Raw genomic sequence first — 26,002 nt, forward strand, 5'->3', positions numbered from 1 at the left:
TCTTCATCATAATTCAAATGCCATCGGTTAGTGCCCACTTCAACTATTTGAGTGACCATCCCTTCTCCCCTATACACACTAGATAAGTGATCGATCCATCACAATTCTGAGACTGGATTCAATTGTGCATAAGGAACAGATGTTGCAACCTGGTTACCTTCCACAATTTGTGCAAACGTCCATCATGAGTCTTTCTGCAGCATATTATATTGCATGTATTATAGCAATGGGTTTTTAATCAAAATCAGTATCCCTGTTTAATTACCTTTTGTTCGGCATCACTCATAACATTCTTGCTATATAGTTTTAACATCATTTCCCTCTTTTTCAGTTGAACCGCCTAATTGTACTTGTGATTCCACAATACCCAGTTTCTCATGGCCTGTCAGAGCATCATTGTGTATGTATGCTCAAGAATGCATTGATACAGGGTACTTTTAGAGCACTGACAAGCTCCTCTTAGTGACATAACTTCCCCAAAGTAGAGTAAAATGACTGCATGTTACCTCTGTTCCAAAAAACTCTATTTTTGCCCCCATTAATTTCCAGATCGTTCAAATAATATGTCCCCCTTGACCCAGAGCACTTCACGTTTCAATCAAGTAAAACAGGTGAGTGATCCCTCCTGTCACAGAGAGAACCATCGTGGTAATCACTTCCTGAAAAATGTCCCCGAAACAAACAAATAATCCAGGATGCTTTAGACTCCTCACTCTGCCAGGTATGGTTTGGAGGACAATCACCAGGCACTGAACCATTAAGAATGTTAAGTCCCCATGCGTCCATCAACGCTAACCAAGCGTTGCCCCTCGTTATAGAGCCTTACTATGATTACTAAGTGGAGATCGAATCAGATTCTGAATACATGCTGCATTAAGATCCTCACAAGTTATCACTGAGATATTTCGTCTCCTTGTCTGATAAGTAAAGAGCACCTCTTCAATGAAATCAAAAAAAGAAGATTCAGCCACCATACTAGAATTCCAATATACGTTTAGAATTAAAGAGAAACTCATTTTTGGACATTTCAACCTGTCCCATTCACCTCTACTGGCTGCACAAAGGAGTTATCAGTGACCAGTATAATAGCCATTATTCCCATATCATTACGCACACTTAATAATAAACCTGCAGCCAGCCTACCCTTATCCCCTCCTATAAGCAGGCAGCAACAAACAAACATAGTCATCAATGGTTGGTGGGTCAGAGAGCCAGGTTTCCTGGAAACAAAAGAGGTCAACATCCAAGAACGCTAAGCTTGGTTATGTGAACAAATACTTAAAGCCCCTTGTATTCCATGTAATTATCTTCAGGGACTCCAAACCGGTCACCATGTGACTTTCCGAGGGCTCATTTTTATGTTTATTCAAAGTTGATGCGACCCAGTTCCGGTACTCACCACAACATTCACTACCCCCTCTGACGAATAATCCACAATCTGCCTCCTTTCTGTTCCATCCACTGAATACTTAATCACTAAGGTAGTCTGCATCCGTAATCCTGCCTCATCCGCCCTTTGATCATGTACATTTGATGTTGGGTTAGCCTTTTGGCGGTTTGACTCCCCAGGATAAACAGAAACCCCCCTCAGCTTCAGATCAGGCACTGCCTGAAGAACTTGTTCCTTTACCAAACGAGAATGAAAGTGAAGTATCATCTTATCTAGTTTGCACTCTTCCAAAATTCGACCTTTTTGAAGTCAGAGGAGGTGATGTGAGTCGAAAGGAGTATTTTTCCCAACAGATTAAGAACACATGATCTGTTTACTGTTCACGTTGTTTTAAAAAACATTCTAGGGTCAAACAGAGGCTTAAATCGTTCACCTTAGCAGATCCTAACTTCACATTTCTTTCTTCCAATGTTAAAAATGTAGTGCCACCCCTCCCCTCCACATTGCTTTGTACCGTGCTTACTCTGGCAATTCTCTACTTGGGGCCTACTCTGCAATTCTGGGCTGCTGTACTTCAGCTTCACCATCTGTTGCCCTTACAGATACCACAGATACACCATGTTTACCCCCCTGTGTAAGCAACCACCTGGGTCGTGGATGACTGAACACGCTCCTCACCCGAGGAGCTATGCTCTACCACCCAGTCTCTGGTACAGAGGCCTCCCGAGCTACCTCCCTCAGGATTCTCCTACCTTGTACCGGTTGCTGTACTACTCTTAACCCCTCCTCCCCTTCGAACAACCCTATTCTAGTTGTTACTCAGGAGATGGGGGAGCGGTTACTGGAGAAATGAGGTTAAGCAAACATTTTCCTAGATGCCTTTGATATGTTTTTTTCTGAGGGTTTTTCTTTTTTTTCATACATGGGTGTGGAATATTTGCTTCAATTTGCTTGATTTTCTTTTTCCGTGTGCTAATCTTAGAAAAACTTGGTAATAATCCCTGCTCCTGAGAAGTAATAACTGGGTCCACCAGTTCCACACATGTCCCATCATCCCCACCATCTGCTAGCAGCTCTTCAGCCTCCAAGATTATACTCGGGTGGATCAGCAAGGCCTCCTCCCCTAAACTGTGTTTCAAGTTGTCAAAGAAGCTCTGCCACACCCTCCAGATGCTGTAAATTACACCCCCCCCCCTTGGCTGATGCAGCAATCTCAGTGACACTCCCACAGCACCCAACATTCGGAACCACAGGCCCCTGCAGATGTAATGTGCATTTAACGGGTTCAACAAGATCTTTACAATACAGCCCCTTCTACAAATGACATGTTTTCATTTAGTGCATTCAAAGATGCCATATTAGACCTAATCGCACATGACATCAGTTCTTGTTGGTTATATGAAGCTGTTAGTTCTTGGCTAATGTTCTGGGGTGGTTCTCAGGCGACGGGGCCACCATGGTCCTCCCGAGCTCTTCCAGTTAAGTCACCCTCCTTCCATAATAGACGAGGGTTAGGATCTACAATCAGAGGTGTAGGAGGTGGTTCAACCGTCTGTGAAGACGCTTCCCTCTGTGAATTGCTTCTGCTTTCTACAAAAAGCAACAGCCCACTCACTGTTCATGCATTCACAGAGCGCCCTATCTAAAATAAAAATATTAGGCGAACTGGGAGGGGCCTTTTGAAGTGACACCCTTGAGGTACACCGAATACCTCTTCCAAGCATATGAACACCCCCACCCGCCCCTCCCCGGCTTGAAATGTAAACTTTTGAACTGGTTTTCCAGCCTCCTCAATTGTCAAGCATTTACGTTGTGATGATGTAGGGGAATTCTGTACCGCCGTTGAGCCTTTCACACAATCTGATTTATGGAACGCACCGTCCATTTCACAACAAGAAACAAGTTCCAAATCTGAAATTTCCCTTAGAATCTCCATACTTTCTGTCAGGAGAAACAAAAAGGAGTCATTATGTGGATCTTGAGTTGCTGCGCACTGGAATGAAGCTCACCTCCCTCCTTACCCACTTCTTTGGCAGTGATGTTTGAGCTACGAGTAGATTTGCACCCCCTTTGCCCAAGACCCAGGTCTTTCAAGGCAAAGGAGTTTGTCAATGGCTTCCAAAAGAAAAGCCACTACTTATCCCTGTCCTCCTGCAGAGCAGTAGTCATTCCTATATTGTCCGTCTTGCACATCAATAAATGCACCATGAGTATGAACTACGGTGGATGAGAGGGAAACCAGATAAAACACTGCTCTTACCCTTTGCATTACGTGGTTTTCCCTCTTTGATGGCCAACTTGTACCAGAGAGGGCATAGGCTAGTGGCAGTTAGCAGAAAGTGGTGCTGAGACACGAAGCCCAGCAGGGTACAGGCAAAAGCTTCCCACGGTGCCTACACTTCCCCAGGAACCCCAGGGGACAGTGGCAGCTCTAAGTGTGGCTCTCACCTTATGTAAATGGATAACACAGTGCTCTCCATTACGAAAGGAGCACCATGGTTGTGGGGCTATGTTTTTGTCTCCGTTTGGGTTTTCTCAGGAATGCTCATCTCCCGCTTAGGGAGTGCTAATCAGAAGAACGTCTAGATGGCACATCTGGGGCAGCAGTCGAGTACGGGCCTGAATGCCACACCTGGCAATCCTTTGTCAGGGCTAGGAACTCGGAGGTGAGGGGTGAACTGGCATCCTCTCCACCTACATTCTCTGCTCAGAGAGCGTACGGGACAGGCCTATGGCGGGCCTGCTAATGCACATGACAGACACAGAAGGAGGCTGAGGTCCCGCTCAAATGCGTTCCCTTCAGGCCCCCAGAAAAGCTTGGGCTTTTCTTATATATTCAGCCAGCAGGGCTGTGCCATAGTTGCTGTCACGAGCTTGGCGACAGCATAACATATCCAATTACCTCAGAAACAACAAGATGTCTGAATGCTTGGACACACCAAGGCCAGCCATTAGGTGCAAGGCCAATCAATGAGTTCTCCAAGGGGTCACTTCACATTACCGTTAGAGTCACCTTATTTTAAAGAAACCATACATAATTCAATTTATTTTTTATATTGTAATGGTTTATTACAAAGAAGGCATACACGACAATAAGCATTAACACAAAGCAGATGTGCAGAGAAATTACTTACAATTAGGTATTTAAAGCATAACACAACTCTACAGCCTTCGTAGGTTTAATACGTATTGGTGTGCCTTGCTGGGGATCTGGGGGTGGGAGGGGATAGACACACAAGTAGGGAATGGGGGTGTGGACACAGAGAAAGGGTGGCAGGAACCTTGATGTGCTAATTTCTAGTGATGCAACATTCAATTTGTACGTTAGTGAGTCCACCCACTTTTATTTTTAGGACTTGACCCCTGATTTCAGGACGTCTATCTTGGCGACTAACGCAGCTCTCACAAACCTGAGCCAACGACCTCTGTTCAATTCATCCAGCCTTTCATGCGAGTGGAGTAGCATTAGCCCCGGGTCCAGGGGCAAATCACTGTATAGCATCAAGTAAATCCTCTGTATTACCTCTGCCTAGTATAACTTGAGTCTAGAAAAGTGAACAGCAGGTGGCAAAATCCCTCTTCTATGGTGCAGCGCTATCACAATGTGTCATTACTGAGGCAATCAGCCCCAGACAGCGGGCTGTTACCGCCCATGATAATGCCCCGGGGCACATATTTGCAGGCCCGAGCATAGCAAATGTCTTAACGAAGGCCCGGGGGCATTACCGTGGGAGGTAATGGCCTGCCGTCGAGGGGCTTATTGCCATTAGTACCCCGGCCCGTTAGACCCATTTGTTCCCGGCTGCCGGGGAAAAAAAAAGTTACAAAAAAAGGCTGCCGCGGACAGAAAACATAGTCCATTTTCTGTTTCCGTGGGCCATAGTAAACAAAGAAAGTGGCTGCCATGGAAGGGGAGAAGGGAGTATGCGTAGTCCCTTCTCCCTTTCCATGGCAGCCATTCACTTACATTGAAAAAAAATAAACATAAAAAATGGCCACCTTGGAAAGGGAGAAGGGACTACATGTAGTCCCTTCTCCCTTTCCAAGGTCGCCTGAAAAAAAAAAAAGTGTACCCAGCGCACAATGCACGCAAGTGGGTCCAGCCGTCCACGGGATTAAACTGTGGTATGGCTCAAAAACTAGCCAATCCACAACAAGTGTATCCCGTGCATTTGCGTTGCCTGATACTAATGAGGCTAAGAAATTGTATTCGGGCCAAGTATCAACAACCCCTGCACACTACTCGTAGCTTGGTATATCTCAATGGGAGTTCTAAATCATTTCTAAATGCAAAATAATGTAATACAATACCTTACCACAAAATGTACATGTTAAATACAATTAAGGGCCTTATTCATGGAATTGTTTTATAATGGCGCAATCCCATAGGAAAATGTTCTGTGTATAAGGCCCTAAGTGTTTACCACCCTAAGCAGGTGTCTGTGTGATTTATTTTTTCCCTATGTCAAATTCAGTATTACAGATTAGATAGCACAAATCACAGTTCATAACATCACTCTGCTCAAATTAATCTGCAGCAATAAACAGATATTTGTCTTTTCTTAGTCTGAGTCTTTTTTCTATAAAAACTGTATGAAATCTAGAAGCATGACTGATCGGTCTACCTTTTCTAGAAGTATACTCTGCCATTTGACTTTCATCTTTATAATAAAAACCATGGGCATACAAGTTTACGAACACACGGGCAAAGGAATTGAGACATCAGCATTCTATATTTTTATCTTTAACATGGAGGAGCTATGTAGGAGCTTAAGATGAATGTATTGAAGCTTTCTTATATCAAGCCTTAAAGCAGGAACAATATGAAAGACACATTGCTGACTCGTGGTTTTATCGAGATTCCTTTCTCCTGGTGATGTAGTTCATCTCCAAAATGTGTTGAGAGTTATTTTGGCACTCACCCTATCATGTAACTATAGACAATCTAAAGAATTAAAGATCTATTTAAGAATATGATGAATTATAATGCATTTTTTCACAGGAAAAGGGATATTATAATTTGGAGAGAAAATCCACTTTTGAATGCCAATCGTGCTTGATAAACTGCCCCATATCCTTCTCAGCATTAATTTAATTGCAGAACAGTGCCTTTAATTACAAGCTGACTTATGAAATTCTATGTGCACTGATGCATAATAGCTCAGTTTAATAATCAGTGAACTGTTTTATAAATAAAGTATTATTTGGAGATCACCATATAGGGCCCTATTCATGGTAATAGGCGCAGAAATCCTGCAAGGGCCGCGCGCCAAGAAGGACACTGCACGAGCCTGCGCACAGAAAGAAAAAAGTGTGCAACGCGTATTAATGGAATTTACAGTGCAAAGTACCCATATTTGCAAGTCGGACACGGAACTCCCCCAACACGCCCGCAGACAAAGCATAAACAGCTAGAACAGCTACCTTTGTGTGCTCCCCCAAGCATGCATACATGCACCCTTGAAACACGTGGTGTGCCCCATAAGCAGGCCTGTGGCTCGGGGAGTCCCCCGTAACCACATCTGGCACCCCGACAACATGAGTCTAAAAAATCGTAACACGCCAATAACTTGGGAAATCTGCTTGCGAACACCCGTAAAATGTTCCTGCACCCTGGTACACTGCTTATGCGCACCCCTAAATTACATCGTAACCACAACTGAGTACATATAGCCTGAAAATCCGACATGCAACCCCACCTGCGCACTGCAAATCCTACGCGCAAGTGTACTTATGCCTGCCATAGGGTGGCGGATAGTATGAAGGACTTGCACAACCATTTCCCAGCAGAGACATTGCGCAATCAAATCCATGAATACCTCTTGTGCCGAGCAATTGTGGGCGTGCAAGGGACTACCTGCATGCCTTGCCTCGGAATGCCCACTTTTCCGCATGTTCTTCCCCATTTTTGGTGTTCTGTCCCCTTCCCAACCCTTTGCGAAGCCATTCCGATGCTCTGCTTGGAGTCTCGCGCAGGGCCCTCGACAGCTCGCACAGACGTGCCGTGCCAGCACGAACTCCACGCTGGTCTGGGAAAAGACCATGCATTCGATTCCATGAATCGACAAAGGCGGATTTTCACACAGTTACGCGCGCTAGTGCCCTATTTTCCGCACAGATAATTCCATGAATGGGGCCCATAGTGCAATAATCATAACATTTTGTATTATGATGGATTCATTTCTTAAGTAAATTGATCAAGGTCAATCGTTTAAAAGGTTTGTAATCAATGGATGACCCAATCTCACTAGTTAAAACATGCACCTGCTTTGCCTTACCACGCATACTAATTAATACAGAATCCAGCTTCACTTTTACATCAATCCTTAATTTGCCCTCCCAAAATGTGTTTCAATCGACGGGACTCTTCCAAGGCTTGGCTTAACACAATCAGTTTTACAAATATCACATGCTTTTTCCTGCTATGTAAAACATAAAACTAATGTTAGTTGTCTCTGTAACATCCAATATCCCACTTCTATTTCAACACCTTTTGTCTTTGGATGTGATGATTTGATATTGTGACCATCGGTCTATGCCTAAATTCAATTCCAGGCAGAATTATCCTCCCCTTGATTTATATGTCTGAAATAGTTTAATTCACTAATTAGTATTGTTGCTTAGGCAATCCATATAATATTCAATCATCGTTTAGTTTGGGATGTTATGCATCCCTGCTCTGTGCAGCATTGTGTGGTTTGGCGTTTCACGTGCAACTGTGTATCACAAAAATATCTGTACTTTAAACAAAATGTTCCTTAGCATCAAAAAATGCAGCAGTGCCCACTTCCCTCAAATTCTAGTCAATAGGCCACCAAAGCGCTAGCTATGGCACACCTGAAAATGGGCGTGCATGATGACAGTGAGCCGTTGCGAACGGTTGATCACACATGCATGTGCAGTCGCTTCAAACCTGGGTGAATGACATGGTAACAGCTAGTTCCGAAATGATAGACAACGTCTCGCACGGTTGTATTGCGTGTGAGATAGTTGTGTGTTCTAGTAATGAGATGATGAGATGAACATTTCAGATATACAAATGTTGCTCTGAAGTACAGTGCGGGTTTGTGCAGATTTTCAATTTCTTCATTTTTGTATGATGCGTTATTTGTTATCTTCAGTGACGTTGCGGGTATTTTAGTTACGAGAGGTTACTTGGGACAGCTGCACAAAGCAGCCAGCTCTCGCAGTAGAGTTAGCAAATGTTTGGGAACCATAAATATCAATTCTTTTAGTAGCAATGACAAAACCAAAGCATGAAGGCACTCTGGTTCATAGAGCAAAATTAAGGAATTGCTATAAAGGATTGGGGTAAGTCACACATATTAAGTTCCCTACGACCCATATCTGATGACCTTCCCGCCATTCCTGCCAATCACAGAGATATTATTACATGCACAATGCATAAATAGAAATATAAAAAAACCCTACCAGTCATAATTCAAAATAGGCTCCAAAACAATTGCATCTTATATCTGTCACAGTGGAAAAATATGCCTCGGACACATGCGAACTGCAAGACCTGCAGCCGTGACAGGTCAATTTACATCATGTTCATCAATGAGGGCGCTGAATCATGTCTATCTTCAGCTTCATTATACACAGCAAATCAATATTTCATTTCAACCTCTTTTAAAAGGGCAGAGCAGAGGCCAAAGTTCCACAAGCCTCACAAAGCCCAGGAGTCATGGTCAGAGGGCAAAGGGTGAATATCAATATCAATAGCATGGCTTGGCGGGCATCTGAATACAATATGAAAAAGGATGAAAAGTAAAATAAATGTGTTGAATATGCTGGCAGTGGTTGCTGTGGACAGCATATCAAGAGGTTCCTTGTTACCCTACAAAGCTTTTCATGCTCTGCACCTGCTAGTCACTAGTTGTCAGGCTGTGGCAAGTTTTCACATTTTTCCAGGTAGTTTGCATTGATTCTCAGGTTCTTGACACGTCTCCATTTGTGATTACTTATCTTTGCATTCTGATCTCCCCCAATGTTGAACGCTTCATGTCACTCTTTGTTTCAGTGTTAAAAAAACACTTTGAACAGGTTTGATCTTCATGTATCCACTCTACGATGGAATGAAGATGAAGTGATGTAATGGCATAGAACCCCTAGCAGCAAATCCTAAATGTAATGTCTTTGGAAACTGTAAACTACTAGTTAACACCTGGGAATCGCTTTTCACATTAGCCTACAACGATCCACTCCCTCTTTGCGGTGACACTGTAGGTGCATTGCTCAAAGGGCATTTCTAAATTGACTCCCTTACGCCAAGGAATAAAGTTGGTGAAACCACCACACTGCTTTATTGTATCTCCTAAGGTGGATTTTTACAAATGAATGACTAAATCTGCAATTTCCCCTCATTCTCTGATGACTTGGATTAGAGAAAATCCATGAAAAATATAGTTTCACAGGGTTTCTCCCGATCCACCTATTCCTATTAACGTTGGCATAATTGTTCCCCACATTGACAAAGGAACCCCTCAGGGAAATTCCCAGATGGGGCTCCGAACCAGGACCAATGAATCCTCATGCTGCAGGGCAATGTCAGTCTGACCCACAGGAAATGGCAAGATTTCAAAGGATTATCCACAAAGTAGGGATGGACAATTTCCATCCCTGGATGAGCTCGCTCTCACTTCCCTTGTTGGGTTTCAATTAACTCTCAAAGTGACTAGTACTTCATTCAGTAGTTATGTTCCCAATTATCAATCCACAATTCTTTGTGCGGTTTTTTCAAGTATTCTTATTTATTCCTGACCAGTCAGTGTCACAATATTATTGCCAATGCATTTCGGACCTCCGTCCATCATCAGGGCTATTAACACCGTTTGGCTTTTTATCCCCCCGAGTGTATGTTCATCTGTGTAGAAAGTATTTATAGGCAGCACGTGTTCTCTTAGTTGCTTCGCTATCTTGACGCGCTGGCTGCCAGCTGATGATGGACGGAGGTCCGAAATGCATTGGCAATAATATTGTGACACTGACTGGTCAGGAATAAATAAGAATACTTGAAAAAACCGCACAAAGAATTGTGGATTGATAATTGGGAACATAACTACTGAATGAAGTACTAGTCACTTTGAGAGTTAATTGAAGCCCAACAAGGGAAGTGAGAGCGAGCTCATCCAGGGATGGAAATTGTCCGTCCCTACTTTGTGGATATTGCTTAAACCTGGTGCCTAGGCTAAAGGGTTAGCCCCCATAAATAATTGTGGATGAACAAGCGAAACTTTGAAATTTAGCAATGCCCACCCTACCTCCCAATTCAAGATTTCAAAGGACTAACACTGTTTTTTCCTGCACCTGGAAGAAGCATGGGCAATCCATAGAAAGCAAGGACTGCCATGCTTATCTCACCCGTGCATTGCAAAGATCACCACAGATTTACTGTGTGGATGCGGCGAAGAGAAAGGACCCCATGAGTGTCACTGCTTGCCTTTTCCTTCACTGCAGCCACTGTGAAACCTCGATTTGGCTCTGCAGTGTGTGGAGACAGATCAGAGTAGATGGCTTTAAAAGTAAAGTATTATATCATCAATTATTTAGTGGGGAATATTCCAATATTCCTACATCAAGTTATGCCTTCATCTGAATACATTGAAATAAGTGTTCTTGGGACAGGGAAAAAAGTAAAAGAGAGAGAGGGGGCATTCCTGTCAGGTCCCTCTTAGTATAGGGAAGGTGGTAGGACGGGACCTTTTAGTAAAAATATGCATGCATGAGGTAGCAGAAAGAAAATACCACCAGACATATATTGACGTGCTGCACCAAGTTGAAACAATTTTATCTAAAAGGCTACACAACTCTGGTAAGAGATCAAACATCTATCTCCCAAGAGCAGTTTTGGGCTACACTATACTCTGCCAGTTCCCCTGTTATAACAGGGGGAGCCTATTATGTTCAGAACAGAGTGAATATGTTGTTATAAATGATAAATACATAAAGGTCAACCGTATAGATTAACACTAACTCAACTGATATATCTCACATTGCTGTGATGAACTGATTGTAAAAGCATGTTGTAAAGACTTTTTTTAACGAACGTGGACTTTATTGTTTTAGAATATGAAACAAATTTAGGGTAACTTCTAGGGATTACAAATGTTTTGTATTGAAAGTGTGTGATATGAATAAACCTTTATTCTTGGAATGAATGTAATGTTTATATAATGCATTTTTTGATGTGACTAAACAGTGTTCATGCAAAAGGTTTTTCTAATAATCAAAGCATTTAAATAAAAAAAAGGAATAAAGAAAATTGACAAGTGTTAAGAAATATTGAAAAACAATGTGCACTTTGAGGGCTTCACACATAATGGTCCAAGAAACATGAATAAAAGCTTTTTCAGCATTAAAGAAGAGTTGCATTACGAGATCACACAAATTATTAGCGTGGGTTAAAATATTGAAAATAAGACACTTATTAGAGGAGGCAAATCTACCTTTGTTGATCTTAATTTATACAATGGGACACACATTTACGATTGGAAAGGATTTTAGCAAAAGGTTTCAAGTTAGAATTAATTAGAAAGATGGGATGATAATTCGTAACATGAAGAGGAATTTTGTCTGCTTTGGGGAAAATAACCAGTAGAGTGTCAATAAAGGAGGCATTGCTCTTACCCAGACCATCAATTTAAGAGTAAAGTGGAAACCAATGAGGCAACGTTATATCACAGAATACAGTTTAATTTAATTTTCGAAAATCAACACATATGCTTAGGGCTTTGTCCTATGATTCAGATAGCCTAATTATCTAGACTGTTCAAAAAAGATGTGGCCCAACATCCATTGGGATGACTCTGGTCAACCACGCCCACAATACTTAGGATAGCCAGAACACATCCAGACTTTGCATATGCATGTGCAATGCAGCAATCACCATATATCTATCACCTGCTTAAACACCTTCATATGCTCTGCACCAGTTCTTACTTCAACACATCTCTCTTCTTAATTTACATCATTTTCCGATCAATGCAACCTAAGCAGAGCAAGGTCCTGCGATCGCTGGGTGGGACTTAACGCAGGTTTAACTGCCTTTCTCTCCTCCTTCTCTCCTATCACACCTGATGAGGTCACCAGAGTTGTCTGCTCCATGAAGATCTCTTCCAAAAGGTTTTTCCCCTACTCATCCTGAACCATTAAGGACAATATTGGCTCTCTTGCCCCTGCACTTGCTGATTTCTGCAACCACTCTTTTGCTATTGGATATTCCTCTCCTCCCTCAAGCACGCCCTTATGCGCCCCTCCTGAAAAAAACCTTCTTCAGACCGGTCTTGTCCAGCCAACTACTGCCCCATATCTATCACTCTTTTCCTTGAGAAACTCTTAGAGGAGGTGGTGTTCCCCCTACTGACCTAGCAGACTCAACGTGTTGGTTGCCTCCACATCCATCAATCTGGATTTCGAACATCCAGAGGCACAGAAACTGCTCTCCTGAACTCCTGTGAGGAATCGCTTGCATCTCTTGATTCTGATCTCCAGCTGTTCTCATTCTACTTGATCTCTCCTCTGCATTTGATACGTTCAACTACTCCATCCTCATAAAATGGCTCCACGATACCCTAGGTATCTCGGACCGGGCACTGGACTGGCTGACCTCCTTCCCCAATGACCGACCGTCCCAGGTTATTCTGGGCTTTTTCTCCTCCTCACCCTCTATCTCCACCTGCAATGTCCCCCAGGGCTCCAACCTTTCTCCCTGTCTCTTTAACACCTATCTTACTCCGCTTGCACACCTCATTTCCCCCTTCGCCACTAACTTCTAGTGTTATGCAGATGACACACAACTGTTCTTCAAACTTCCCTCTAACTCTCTCCTTACTTCCTCCATCATTCCTGACTGCCTATCTGCCACCCAGTCTTTGTGTGCTTCCGATTATCTCTTCCTCAACGCCAGGTAGACTGAGATCCTTCCTATTGGGACTCCTGTTCCCTTTTTCTTCCCCTCACTCTTGCCATCTTCTATTGGCTTCCCCCTTCTCCTTTGTCTGAAGCCAGAAACCTTGGAGTCATCTTCGACTCCTCTCTTTGCTTCCTCCCTCACACTCAGGACCTTCCCAGGAAGGCCCACTTTCAACTCTAACTCCACAAATGAATTCTTCTTATCCTCACTTTCCCCCAGAAGCTCAATGTCTCTAGAGCTCTGGTTCTCTCTAGGCCAGACTACTGCAAACACCTGTTTCTTAATCTACCCTCTTCTTCACTACGACCGGTCCAGCTAATCCAGAATAAGGCTGCAAGACTTATCCTTGGCCTCAAGCCCAAGGACCGCATCTCTCCAGCCCTAAAAGCTCTCTGCATCATCCATAAGTCTGCCTGGGGGCAGGGACCAAGCTATCTACAATTTGTTTTCACTAAATACTATCCCTCCAGATCTTTATGTTCCTCTGGCACCAACTTCCTGCGTGCCAAGCACATCGCTGAACAGCAAGCTGGTGGCCGATCTCTTTCCTCAGCAGTCTCCCTTCTATGGAACAGCCTCTCTCTTCACTTCGTCTTGAGCCGGGTCTCCTCAAATTCCGGAAGCTCCTCAGACTTTCCTTTTTGCCTCTTCCTTGAGATTGATTACCGGGGCCCTTATGTGTCCACCTGGGACCTGGCCTCCCACACCCAATTGCCTTCAGCCTACGCCCGCTCCCAGCACTTGCCTTAGCACCCACTGGCCTGTGCAACTGCAGGCCTGCACTTATGTATTGGCAGCTGACCACTCTCACCTAGGCACTTACATCTGCTCACTCCCTAACACTTCACTCTTGGAACACTTAGCACTTAACCCCCACCCCCACTCCCTCATCCCTTCTATCCCTCTTCACTTGCATGTTCTGCATGCTTACAAGGCATAGTAGGTCTGCTCTATCTTTCACTGTTATATTTCATTTTCATTCCCTTGCTCCCTCCCTGTTGCTCTGTGGGCGCTTTGGAACACAATTAACTTGATATATAAGTGCCTTACAAATGCGCAATAAATAAACCCAGACAAGGTTTACATGCTTTGAGACTACTCCATTGATGAGCTGCTGCAGTATTAAAAAATAAGAATAATACAAGAGTTGCAAGAAAAAGCCAGACTGCTCAGATAAGCACATAATGCAGAAAGACTGGCCTTGTAGAGCTCCCAGAGAGATTCCATGCAACTACCGTTAGCATTTACAACACGGGCTATGATAGCTTGCAGCTCAGCTTCATATGTAAGGCCACAGTCCAATCTAGAGCTCGGTTATCAGACGCCCTGAGAAATATCACCTTATGGAGTTTTTCTCAGGTTCTCGAGTTGTCAGTCTGCATCCATATCAATGGCATGCAAGCACACGAAGATACTCACTTTGTGAGCTGGCGCTGCACGTCCCATCTATCTCCAAATAAATAAACATAATATCCAGGGCTGCAAGAGACACATGTTTATTTGCAAACTCTCTAGACATTGTAATTATGCAAAGTTCTGCATCTGTCGAGGGAGACAGTGAACGAGCAATCATTCCGGGGATCCATTGAGCAGATGCAAATGATGTATGGCAAAGATCTGTCTCGCCCTAGTCGTCAGGGCCTTGTGCACTCTACAATCTAACATCGCATAACTCTTTTTTTATTATTATTATTTCAAAGGAGCATAACTCTAAATCCAGTGTATTTTCGGAATCACCTGCGCCAGGCTACAGTGTTTCGACTGCTGGACAGATACACGGAAGCCGCTAGGTACGTTACAGGTTCTTTGTGTCGCTATTGGAATGTGCGAGTCTATGAGCCATTTATTCGGGATAATGTCCTTTATAAAAATGAAACACGTTTTTGGCATCTTTTACCTGTCAACGTTGAATGCTTTATGCTGTGACTTTTAACAGCTGGGCTGCAGTGTAATGGAATACCTTTGTTAAGGAGATTAATGAGTGTCTTTTGAACAATATATTAACATCTACTGATAGTGTTTTATGCGTGCAGTACATTTCCAGCTATCTACAGCCCATACAATTAGTGTCAGCTCGTCTGTGGTAGGTGAAACAAATAGAAATAAATCCCATTGCAAAACGCTTTATGAATTAGGTCCATAATCTGCAAATGCGCGCGCGCGCACGGACACACACACACACTCTCTCTCTATCTCTTTCTCTCTCGCTCTCTCTCTCTCTCACTCTCTCTCTCTCACTAAAATATACATTAGGCAAAGCAATATGGGTGCAGAATCTGAGGGGCAACATGCACTCTTACACATATGGTGTACATGCGTTCAGGTGGGTGGAGGGCTGAGGTCCTGCGCCTTTCCGCATGGGTCCGGTGTGTGCTTTTGAATGATCGGCCTTTCACTGCGAATGAATCATGTCCACCCCGGCTTAAGGTGTGGATAAAGAGTGAGTGCCTGATACACCAATGTGTTTTACAATTGTGCAATCCCATTAGAAAACGCGTTGTATAGCAGGCCCTGAGAGCTTAACTGAAAAGCTAAGAATGGCAGATAGGCAGACAGCGGTCTGTGCAGACCCCAGCACGTGCACTCCTTCATGTGAGACCAGGCACAGAGGAAATACGGAGCCATTCAATACGGTGTCTGTTCGTTGGGGATTGTGGGAGGTGTCTTTGCCACTGCCCCACCAAGAAACACTTGTGTACACGCGCGTTATAAATGCCACATCATATCATATCATATAATAAGGCCAGATTGAGGACGTTGAGACCCTAAATTCAATATTTTTTCACACTATGTTTTTACCTTACAATGAATAAATGATTTGTGGACTTCAAATCAACTTTATTCGTAAGTGTAAGACAACTTCATGAAAGCTAATACAATATACAATAATACATTGACCAATGAAACTTGAAAAAAAATATATTAATTCAAGAAATTCCTAAAAAGAGGGGCAAACAAAGCAAATGAAACCCCTCCTCATGTTCCCTTACAACGCCCACTCAGTGAATCCATACGCAGCAAATTCTGTATTACTTTTGGGGAACGTTAACTAAAAGAACAAGGCGAGCTTGGTTCACCTAATTCCACTAGCTCTGAAAATAGGCTCTAAATACTTCTTCCTTATTGTCATATCATATGGGCAGAGAAGCAGAAAAGGCAACAAACCTTCCGTAGTCACGCCCTCACGTAAACACGCATTGTTCGTTAACACGCAACCACTCCCATTACCCAGAGGGACGGATGCAGGTAACAGATCAATTCTTGAGCTAAAGAGAAGTCCCCGATGCTAAGGTTTCACACACCAGTTCAGAAATTCTTCATGGGAATTTTCTAATATAAGTAAGCCATAATCTTTGACCGAGCTCTTAAGCACTTCTCTATATATTCTTTCCTCCCTCAGACAGGAGAAGAAAGTCTGAGACAGAGCTTTGAAATCAATCCCCGACACTCTAATAGGGTCCTGATGTAAATATACGAGGCCTGATTTGGGAAGTTCATGTTTGGTATATTTCAGCCAACTGCTACATAAACCCACATCCAAATTCATTGGATCATGAACAATGGCATGAATAATATTATGACGATTGCCTCTCCATAAGTCAGGGGTGTTACTAGGTCTGGAAAAGATCCAGGGCTATGCTAATTTCAGGACTGTCCATACTTGGGGCTAGCTAGCCATTTGGTTGTAGCCCCTGAGCTTCGGTCTGGGGCTACAACCAAAAGACCGAGGGCTGTAGGCCCCCCAAAACCCTCCCTACCGACGCCCCTGCCATAAGCGCATCCAGAATGTCAAGGTTCTCTGATTGATTAGAACTGAGACAAAAGCAAAGCCAGTTTGTGGGTGCTTCTAAAGCACCGTGGTAACCTGGTATAAACTAAGCAGAGTGCCAAGAAATTGATTTTACTTAACCTGAATAGTGTTTCCGTGTGGATTACCCAAAATCTCTGCAACACAAGGGGAATCTCTATTTATCACTATAAATGCAAAAATAAGGTTTCATTCCAAATCTAACCAGGGACCATTAGTCTGTGCCAATGTTCAGCTTGTCCTTGAATGTGAGAAACCCACTTCAGATTAGAGGTATGCATTACTCATTGGGGAAGATAACTGCTTAACCCACAGGAGCACATTAGCTGCCACTATTGGGAGGAGTCTACCATCCTGAGTTACCAATGCACTTGACATGGCATTTTGTAACAATTAGATTTAAATCCAGAACAGCTATAAACTCTAAATATCCCTTTACCAGGACCTGCAGTGACAACGGAGTACAGGACAGGTCAACAGCAAAGGGTGTAAAAGCGCTCATTATTATTATTTTATTTTTGTATTTTATTTTTATTTTTATTAAATATAAATATTATGCAGGTAACTCCATCTCACTCAGAAAGGGTAGTCTGCTAAACATACCATGCTTCAGTCTTCCACACCACTTTTCTGATCTTCAGCCCCTATTTTCCATTGGCAAGAGCAGCTGTGGCAGAAAAGTAGTGCAGAGGCAGCATTTAAATATGTGTCTCTGTTCTAAAATTATGCAAATTATGATATATTACCTCCTGGTTGCAGGGTAATCTTGAAAGATAACCCATACCTAGGTTTTGGTATGGTGGCTGGTAGTTCACATAATTGGATCTGTAGCATGCCAGTGTCGACGATGTAACCCCAGACCAGCTATGGCAGGCTATGAGGATTCCAGGAAGCCGGACTATCTGCATTATAGTCAATGGACAAAAAACAGGATGCCTACCTCTGTTGACTTTCCAGGAGGATGGGTAGTCCATGCCAGGCTCAATAACTCCCACCAGATCTTCTGGGGGCCTGGCTTCAAATAGGCATTACCATGTCAAAGACTTACCTCACACTAGGGGCTTGCACAGCAAAGAGCCTTTGAAGCTGCAGGCTGAGAAAAGGACAGTGTTAGGAGAGTCAGAGAGCCCAAGTGGGCTTGAGGAAGGGTTACTCCATTTAGCTTTGCTGTGGGATTTCCTTTCCTCCTTGAACACTCCACTTCCCACAGAACAATACACACTGTGTATGACATCAGGAGGCAAGGGTCACTTGGTTGAAGGACAGCTATTAGACCCCTTACAGTAGGCTTGCTTTCAGACAATCCCCTTTGACCCTTTGATTCATTTTGAACCTTCAAGGACTGCAAGATGCACACATTTTGACCTCTATTGGTAGAGTAGTCATTTCCAGGGTCATCTGCCCTTGAGGTGAAGTAGAGTATTCAAAGGAAGACTCTGCCCCCTAACCATCCCCAGGAAATGTTGGGGGTGAACTGATGTTTTGGATCAGACTTGCTGCTCTCTGCCAGCTGCACTGGTACCCAGTCTCCTCACTGTGGGTGAAGGACTTCTGCAAGCACTAGCTAACCTCGAATGAATTGGGAATCAAGAGAGCAGGGACCTATAGTGTCCCTGTTGCCCTGGAGTGACACTCACAGCACCAGAAAAAGCAAAGCAACTAGTTTCATGCATTCTACCATGTTGATCCATGATCAAACTGCACTTCAAGCATTTTCAAATGCCTTTGAACCATCAGGACCCACGTTGCTGCCTTTAGCACTTCTTCATCAAACCAACTCAGCGCTGATCATACCTTGCAAGTATGTCAGTTCTTTGGCTCAAACCACCAGAAAGGGAGGAGGCATTAAAGATTGGCTAGGGAGGTGTGAGTCAAGATTGGAGGGTAGATTAAAGTTTGCAGAAGTGATTGTGAAGGGACAAGATAAGGTTTTTGAAGTAGGGGGATTTGGCAGAGTCCAGTGCAGGGTTTGGGGCAGCAAGGAAATCATTGTAGGCTAGAAGAAGGGAAGGTGTCCATAATGTTCACCAGCGTCGTAGGCCATGTCACATGTTTGTTTTGAAAGTCTGAAATTCAGAGATGGTCCAAAGCTGAGGACGGGGATGGAAAGGTGTGAATATGGCAGCTGGATTATGTTGATCATGTAGAGTCACAAGTGCACTGTGAAAGTTTGAGAAAGCACGGTCAGCAGAAGAGGCATGAACAGGCTAAAGAGACAGGAGGGATGTCCTCACATGGTCAAGGTAAGGGGCAAGAGAGTCTTGCCTGAATTTCCTTTTAGTCCTTTAGATTTAGATTTTTGGGGAGTTGATTGGTGAAGTTAGTATTGGGTAATGTGGGGCATATATTATGTTATCAGCCCCAAGCCTACTTTAGAACAAGGATGTAGTTTTGTCCTTATATTATAAAATCTAAAGAAAGGTGTTGTGGATGAAATATGTGTTGCTTTAATTTATTTCTGATGAGTACACAATAGTGAATGTAGTTAATGTGTTTTATTATGAATTATGTGTTTTTTGTACAAAATAATAATTAAAATATGTATTTGATCATGGCATAGGGTGTAGTTAAAACTTCTTTTTCCTTTTTCCTGTTTATGGTATGGTCACACCTATTTAGGTGTGAGGGAGGGAAGCTAGTGCGGAACCCTTATAGATATCACTGATTTCTGGTCCTCACACACTTAGCCCCTAAAAAAGAGGACTACCAAGCGTGTGTGTAGCATTTATCCTTCTAAGGAGGCCATTTGATATATTCCTTAAGACTGTGCTGAGAACCGTGCTGCTTAATAAGTCACCTTTTTGTGATAGCTACAGGCTGAGCAGCCTGATAAACTACACGATTCTTGCCTAGGTCCTTGACAGATGTCTGGCGGTAGTTATCCCTAAATAAGAACCAGGATGTATATGTCAGAACAAGGTACATTGTGGACAACATGAGGGGACTACTCTTGACACTGGAGAGAGGGTATTGTCTGTGAACCCTATGGTGGGGCTGGTGTCCCTAGATGCTGAGAAGGTATTTGACTATATAGAGTGGGATTACATAGTCACAATGATAAAAGGGATGGGATTTAGCCCAGTGCTTCTGCAATGGATTGAGCTTCTCTACTTGGAGACGACAACCAATGTCCCTACCAATTGACTCCTCTAGAAACAGTTCACATTTCAGAGAGGCCCTAACAGCGTTGTCTCTTGCCCCTATTATTTACCATTGCAATGGAACTAGCCTTCATGCTGAGAGAAGATGAGAACATGTTCAAAGCTTTTTGTATGTTAGGAAAACAGAGGCAAATCCGAGATAATGCCACTGTAGATGTCAGGTAGGAAGAAGCCACTACTATGCAAGCACAATAATGAATCATTCAGGTTTGGAGAACGCACTCATCCTATTGCTTTTATAAAATGAAGAAGGAAGATATAAATTAATTAAATCATTAAATAATGCAAGGTCTTGAATACAGAAAAACAATTCAAGTTCAATTACAGCCATTTAAAAATCAAAAATAGGAATCGGTACAAGTCCAGGCATAAACTAGGACTGTTCAAAATTAGAAATACAATAGCACTGACCATGTATGAATGTGGTGCCTGAAGGAGACCATATGTGCAAAATCACTATGCAGTGGCCGAAAGAAATCATGGCAGGCTTTTTGGGAAAGGGGTGAACGGTCAGGGGCATTGTTGGCGAGTCATATAAAACAGAAAGAAAACAATAGACAAGTGCTCTTTATTGTGGATGAGAAGGGGATGCTGAAGAGGAAGAATGCAGAAATTGTGGAAGAATTCAGACAATAGTGCGCCTCTTTATACAGAGGTAATGAGACAATTTCTGAGGTGAAAATTAATACTTTTCTTGGAGGACTAGAAAGGCTGAGCCTGCATGAGCAGGAGAGATTAGGCCTAGATGCAACAATAACGGTAGAGGAAATTGAGAGCTCAATTGAAACATTAGCCAGAGGTAAATGCCCTGGCCTGAATGGATAGTCAGATTCTGTCCCCTTTTCTTATAAAACATTTTACAGACATTTTGCATAATGGGGAGGTTACTGATTCAATGAAGACTGCATTAATAATGGTTATTCCTAAACAAGTTGAGAATCCTTCACATTGTGCAAATTATCAACCCATCTCGCTTTTAAATGTGGACGTGAAGATTCTGGCAAAAATATTTGCCAGAAGATTAAATGGCCTGCTTCCAAAGTTAGTTCACAAAAATCAAACTGGTTTTGTGAGTGGTAGGAATAGTTGTGATAATTTGCGAGAGTTGCTTGAGGTAATCTATCTAAAGAGAAATTCTGCTGATGCATATCCAGCAATAAGTATAGATGCTGAGAAAGCATTTGACAGAGTGAGTTGGGTTTTTCTGCGTCAGGTTTTGCTTAAGATCAATTGTGGGCCTGTTTTTCTTAGACTTTTTGGAGCCTTATATGGAGATGAAAAGCTGACGTAATTGTTAATGGCAGTCGGTCAGAGTCCTTTAATATTTTAAATGGAACTATGCAAGGTTGTCCTCTATCTCCGCTATTGTTTGACTATTCATTGAACCGCTTGCCATTATGCTTAGGCATCATCCTAATATAATGGGTATTCCATTTGGGGAATATGTGTCCAAAGTACTTTTGTATGCAGATGACCTCTTAGTCCTAATCTCGGACCCAGAGCATTCATATCCGGAGCTTTTAGCAACTCTGCATGAATTTGGCAAATTCTCTAATTATAAAGTTAACGTAGCAAAGACTTTGATTTATCCGATTTCAGCATCGTGTCATAGGGGGTTGTTAGTGGTGGATCGGGAGATGTGGGCTGGGTCGGGTCTTAAATATTTGGGTATTTATATAAATAGGGATGTGGAGTCCTTGCTTGCAAACAATATCCATTTGAAAGTTGCAGAGGTAGACAGTCTTTGCTGAAGATTGGAGAAGTTAAAACTAACCTTATGGGGGAAGGTTAACGTAGTTAAGATGTCCCTTCTTCTGAAATGTGTATATGTTTTTAGCATGCTCCCTCTGCCGCTTTCAAAAAATGTATTAGGTAGCATCAATAAATCCTTGGATAAGTTTGTGTGGGGGTAGGGAAGTAGAGCGAGAGTTCCGAAAGATGTTCTTTATAAGTCAGTCAAGCTTGGCGGCTTTGGTTTTCCAGACATAAAGCGGTATCACTCTGCATTTACGCTGCGCACATTGCATCATTGGTTGCTGTCTGATCGCAGTACTTGTGCAGGTTGGATTAAAATAGAGGAGAAATCCGTTTCTCCCGTCCCACCGGATGTTCTTTTGTTCATGGATAAGAGACTGTCTGTTGGTACCACTCTGCCTTTTGTAAAGCACTTTGTGAAGGAATGGCGTAAAAGTAATGAGATTTGTGAGGAGAAATACTTATTGTGTGCAGATTCTAGTTTATGAAGAAACCAGGCTGTGAAACAGAATAACCATGTCTTGTCATGGGTCTTGTGGCAGAGAGCTGGTATATGGAAGATTGGACAGGGTTATGATGGTCAGAATATGGTTGATTTTGAGTTTCTGCGCTTTAAATATAAGCTGAAAGCGTCTGAAATTTGTCGATATAATGTACTGCGGGACCTTTTTGTTGTACTTTTCTCACCGTTGAATGCTACAATGCATGCCTCGCCTACAACTTTTGTTCTCTCAAGGACTGTGCCCTTGTCTGCATCTGCTCTGTATGAATTGATTGCACCCTCTGCATCTAAGTTACCATCACAGTGTGGTAGAGGGAATTGGGATTCAGATTTAGGTTGCACTTTGTTGGATATTGATTGGAGCCACATATGTGCAGGTCCAGATAAATACAAAGTGGATTTATATTTGAGATATACACAACAAAGAAATACTCATTACTGTTGTTGGAACTGTAATAGGGAGGTGGGCACTACACTCCACATGTTGTGGTTATGTGGTAAAATACAATTAATCTGGGATGGTGTTTTCCAGAGAATGGAGTTGGTTCTGGATCTCTCTATACCCAGAGATCCACGTGTTGCTGTGTTAGGTTTACTGCCTTCAAATATTGGTTTAACTACAAGTAAACGGTTTTGGATATATAGAGCTATTTTCCTAGCCAAGAAGCAGATTTTGAAATTTTGGAAAAGTGATACCTCTCCTAACATTGTTGACTGGCTGCAGAGTTTGTCCCTTTTGTCCAAGAGGGAGAAAATATCCTTTAAAGCAAAAGATCAGCTTGATAAATATGAGAGGATTTGGGGTGCATTTAGTGATCTCTATGCTTAAAATATTTTATCATGTTCTAGGTTTCTTATTTTGCTTTGTTTTTGTTTTTTCATTTTATTTCTTTCCTTTATCTTCTGTCACCTTACTCCCTATATTCAGTTCTCCTCTGTTACTTCTTAAAGATTTATTTAGGAAAGTATGGGTGAATAAGTATCACCTTGAGATATTGTATTATGTTCTATTGCTTCTGTAAAGTTCTAAATATATAAATAAAGTTTTGAAGAAATTGCTAGGACATTACTGAAATACATATGAGTAAATAGATTGAGTTTGGAAACTCATTTTGGAGGACCTGTTCCACATTTGTCTTTACATTTATTGTAACTGGATTAATTTGTGAACAACACATAACTATGTTTCAATTTATTTCTAATATAGTCATAAGAGAAGTAAGGAAACTTTTATTTACGTGAGTGGTTTGATTTTTTTAAATTTTAATAGTGATCTTCATGTTTGTATAAATGTGGCAGCCCTTGTATTGCTTTGTGTTCTCATCCAATAATTTGTTATGTGTGACATGCAATTAGTGTCTGTTTACTGCATTTTCTTGCAACACAATGTTGCATTTGTATTGTGTGCTGACTTGATTAACTCCTAGACATACTTAATAGGAGCTCCATCTGGTCATGTACGATTTAACACCCAGTGGTTCCAAGAATAAGGGCACCCTTGTGACGCACAGCCTTCTACATGAAACAACTGTTTGAATGATGGGAATGTATGAGATGTCCTGCAAAGATGAAGGACAACAACAATGGTGTTTTAGGAAGGAAGGTATTCAGGGTGCGTCTAAAGTATGCGAACAATTGGATCAACTCGAGTGCTCACACTCAAACACAAAAAAGGAAAAAGGGGCCACCCGGCTCAGCGTACCTTGCCCTAAGGAAGAACACCCTATCCCTGGTGGGGATGCCTGTCCCTGGGTAGCGCGTGGTGTATCGCATTCTCTAACAGATATAGAGGAGAGTACTATCCCTCAACCTTCTATACTAGTGGCAGTGCCTGTAGGCAGACACGGTTGTCCAAAGGAGAAGAAAATCTAAAAAGGGGTGTTCTCCAGTAGGTGTAGCAGTGTTCAACAAAGTCGTAGATTAGATCTTGTGGCTGCTAGATCTTGAACATGGGTACAACCTGCGTATCAGGTCAACTGTTTATAATTCATCCAAGGTGTACAACGTTAATAGTGCCCGTAGGTCACGGTGGTTGGGGTGCGAAACAGTACTGCTGGAGAAACCACTGGTGGGTGAAGCAGTAAAAATCCCAGCCACAGGGCTGGAGGGCTAAAATTTGGCTCTTATAAAAACATTCAGCTCACTCGGTAGTAAAGAGTGTGCTACAGCGGATGATTTTCAGGAAATAGGAGAGATCAAAAGTGGGTCATGAGAGCCCTCATGACCGAAAGGGGTCGACCGGTTTCAATGGCGTAGGAGAATTCGGGCCATCTTCATCAGGACCGTGATTTGGAATGCAAGCTGGGTTGCCGAGGTTCAGAAAATTGCTGAACAAGATGAGAGTTGCTGTTGTCTCCTGTGGAGACAGAAGGGAGGGGAGGGAAACATAGAAGAAACAATCAAGGGGGGGAAGGCAATTGGTAATGGCTAGCAATAGTAAATAATTGCAGGCATTAGGGTGGGGATTTCCATGCATTGGGGTGAGCATGTGGGAGCAAGAAATAACATGGGTCAATAATTGCAGGAGAGGTGGGGGTGCCTGGGCACCTGTGTGGGATCTCACCGCCAAATGGTGGGGGATAATGGGTGTGGGAAGTGCAAGGAAATGTCTCGTGGGATGACTGGTGAACACCAAGGGAGGGTGGAGGGCGGCGTGCAGACAGCTGGTGGGATGTGTGCAAACAGGGCAAATACGGTGACCTCTGTAAGGTGGAAGGTATAAAAACAGGGAAAGTGCGTTGAACCCCTGTCTGGTGAAAGAAGGGGTTGCAGGGAACGTGATCTCTAAAATAGGTGCAAATTAAGTGCCAGGGGGGAGAGAGCTAAAATCCATACCTCTGGGCAGGCGTCTTAAATAGGAGGACAGGAGGCGATCAGTGATCCAAGGATAGCTCAAGGCACTGAGTTCAAGTTTGAAGAACAACACCTAGGTTTTCAGGTCAGTCATACCTGAGAAGAAAGGCACACCACAATCAGATGGTAGATTGTGCAGCAGAATGCATGAAAGGACTACATTCTATCAGGCACCCAGTGCCTGGGTGTGGGCCATACCTGTAAAGGGGTGCTGCTTGCCTCCGTCGAGTCCGAGTGCTGTGTCAGGGTATACAGCTCCGGACTGGTGATTGTGTTGGAAGAAGGCCCATCGCCTATAAAAAAGGAGGAAAAGCGTGCTCGCGCAGGCGTCGGAATGATGCAACTGATTCCTTGGCAACGCCTCGCGCGTTGCAGGAGAAAAGGAAAAAGGAGCCCGAGCGCCTCTCAAAACAGCAGGAGAGCGCGCTCGGGCTGGCTCAGTCGAACGCCTCACGCATTGGAGAAAAAGGGGCCCGAGTGCCTCTCAACACAAAAGGAGAGCACGCTCGGGCTTGCAGAAGTCAGGCACTGGAGCATGGTCTCTGATGGTGCTGTAAAAGAGAGAGTCCCTTGTGGGCGAGACTGAGTGGTGGGAGAAGGGGGGCAATGGGGGGGAATG

General features: G+C 43.1%; 1 protein-coding gene across 1 annotated transcript in view; it reads left to right on the plus strand.

The window, feature by feature from the left end:
• SPATA16 (spermatogenesis associated 16) overlaps positions 1-26,002 on the plus strand; it is a 1,361,355-nt gene that overhangs the window by 579,296 nt on the left and 756,057 nt on the right. The window contains exon 4 of the mRNA XM_069618722.1: positions 15,005-15,094. Coding sequence (XP_069474823.1) covers positions 15,005-15,094 — 90 coding nt within the window. The remainder of the gene's footprint in view (positions 1-15,004; positions 15,095-26,002) is intronic.

Source organism: Ambystoma mexicanum, chromosome 10 (genome assembly GCF_040938575.1).
Source record: "Ambystoma mexicanum isolate Mex_15411 chromosome 10, UKY_AmexF1_1, whole genome shotgun sequence".
Classification (NCBI taxonomy): Eukaryota; Metazoa; Chordata; class Amphibia; order Caudata; family Ambystomatidae; genus Ambystoma; species Ambystoma mexicanum.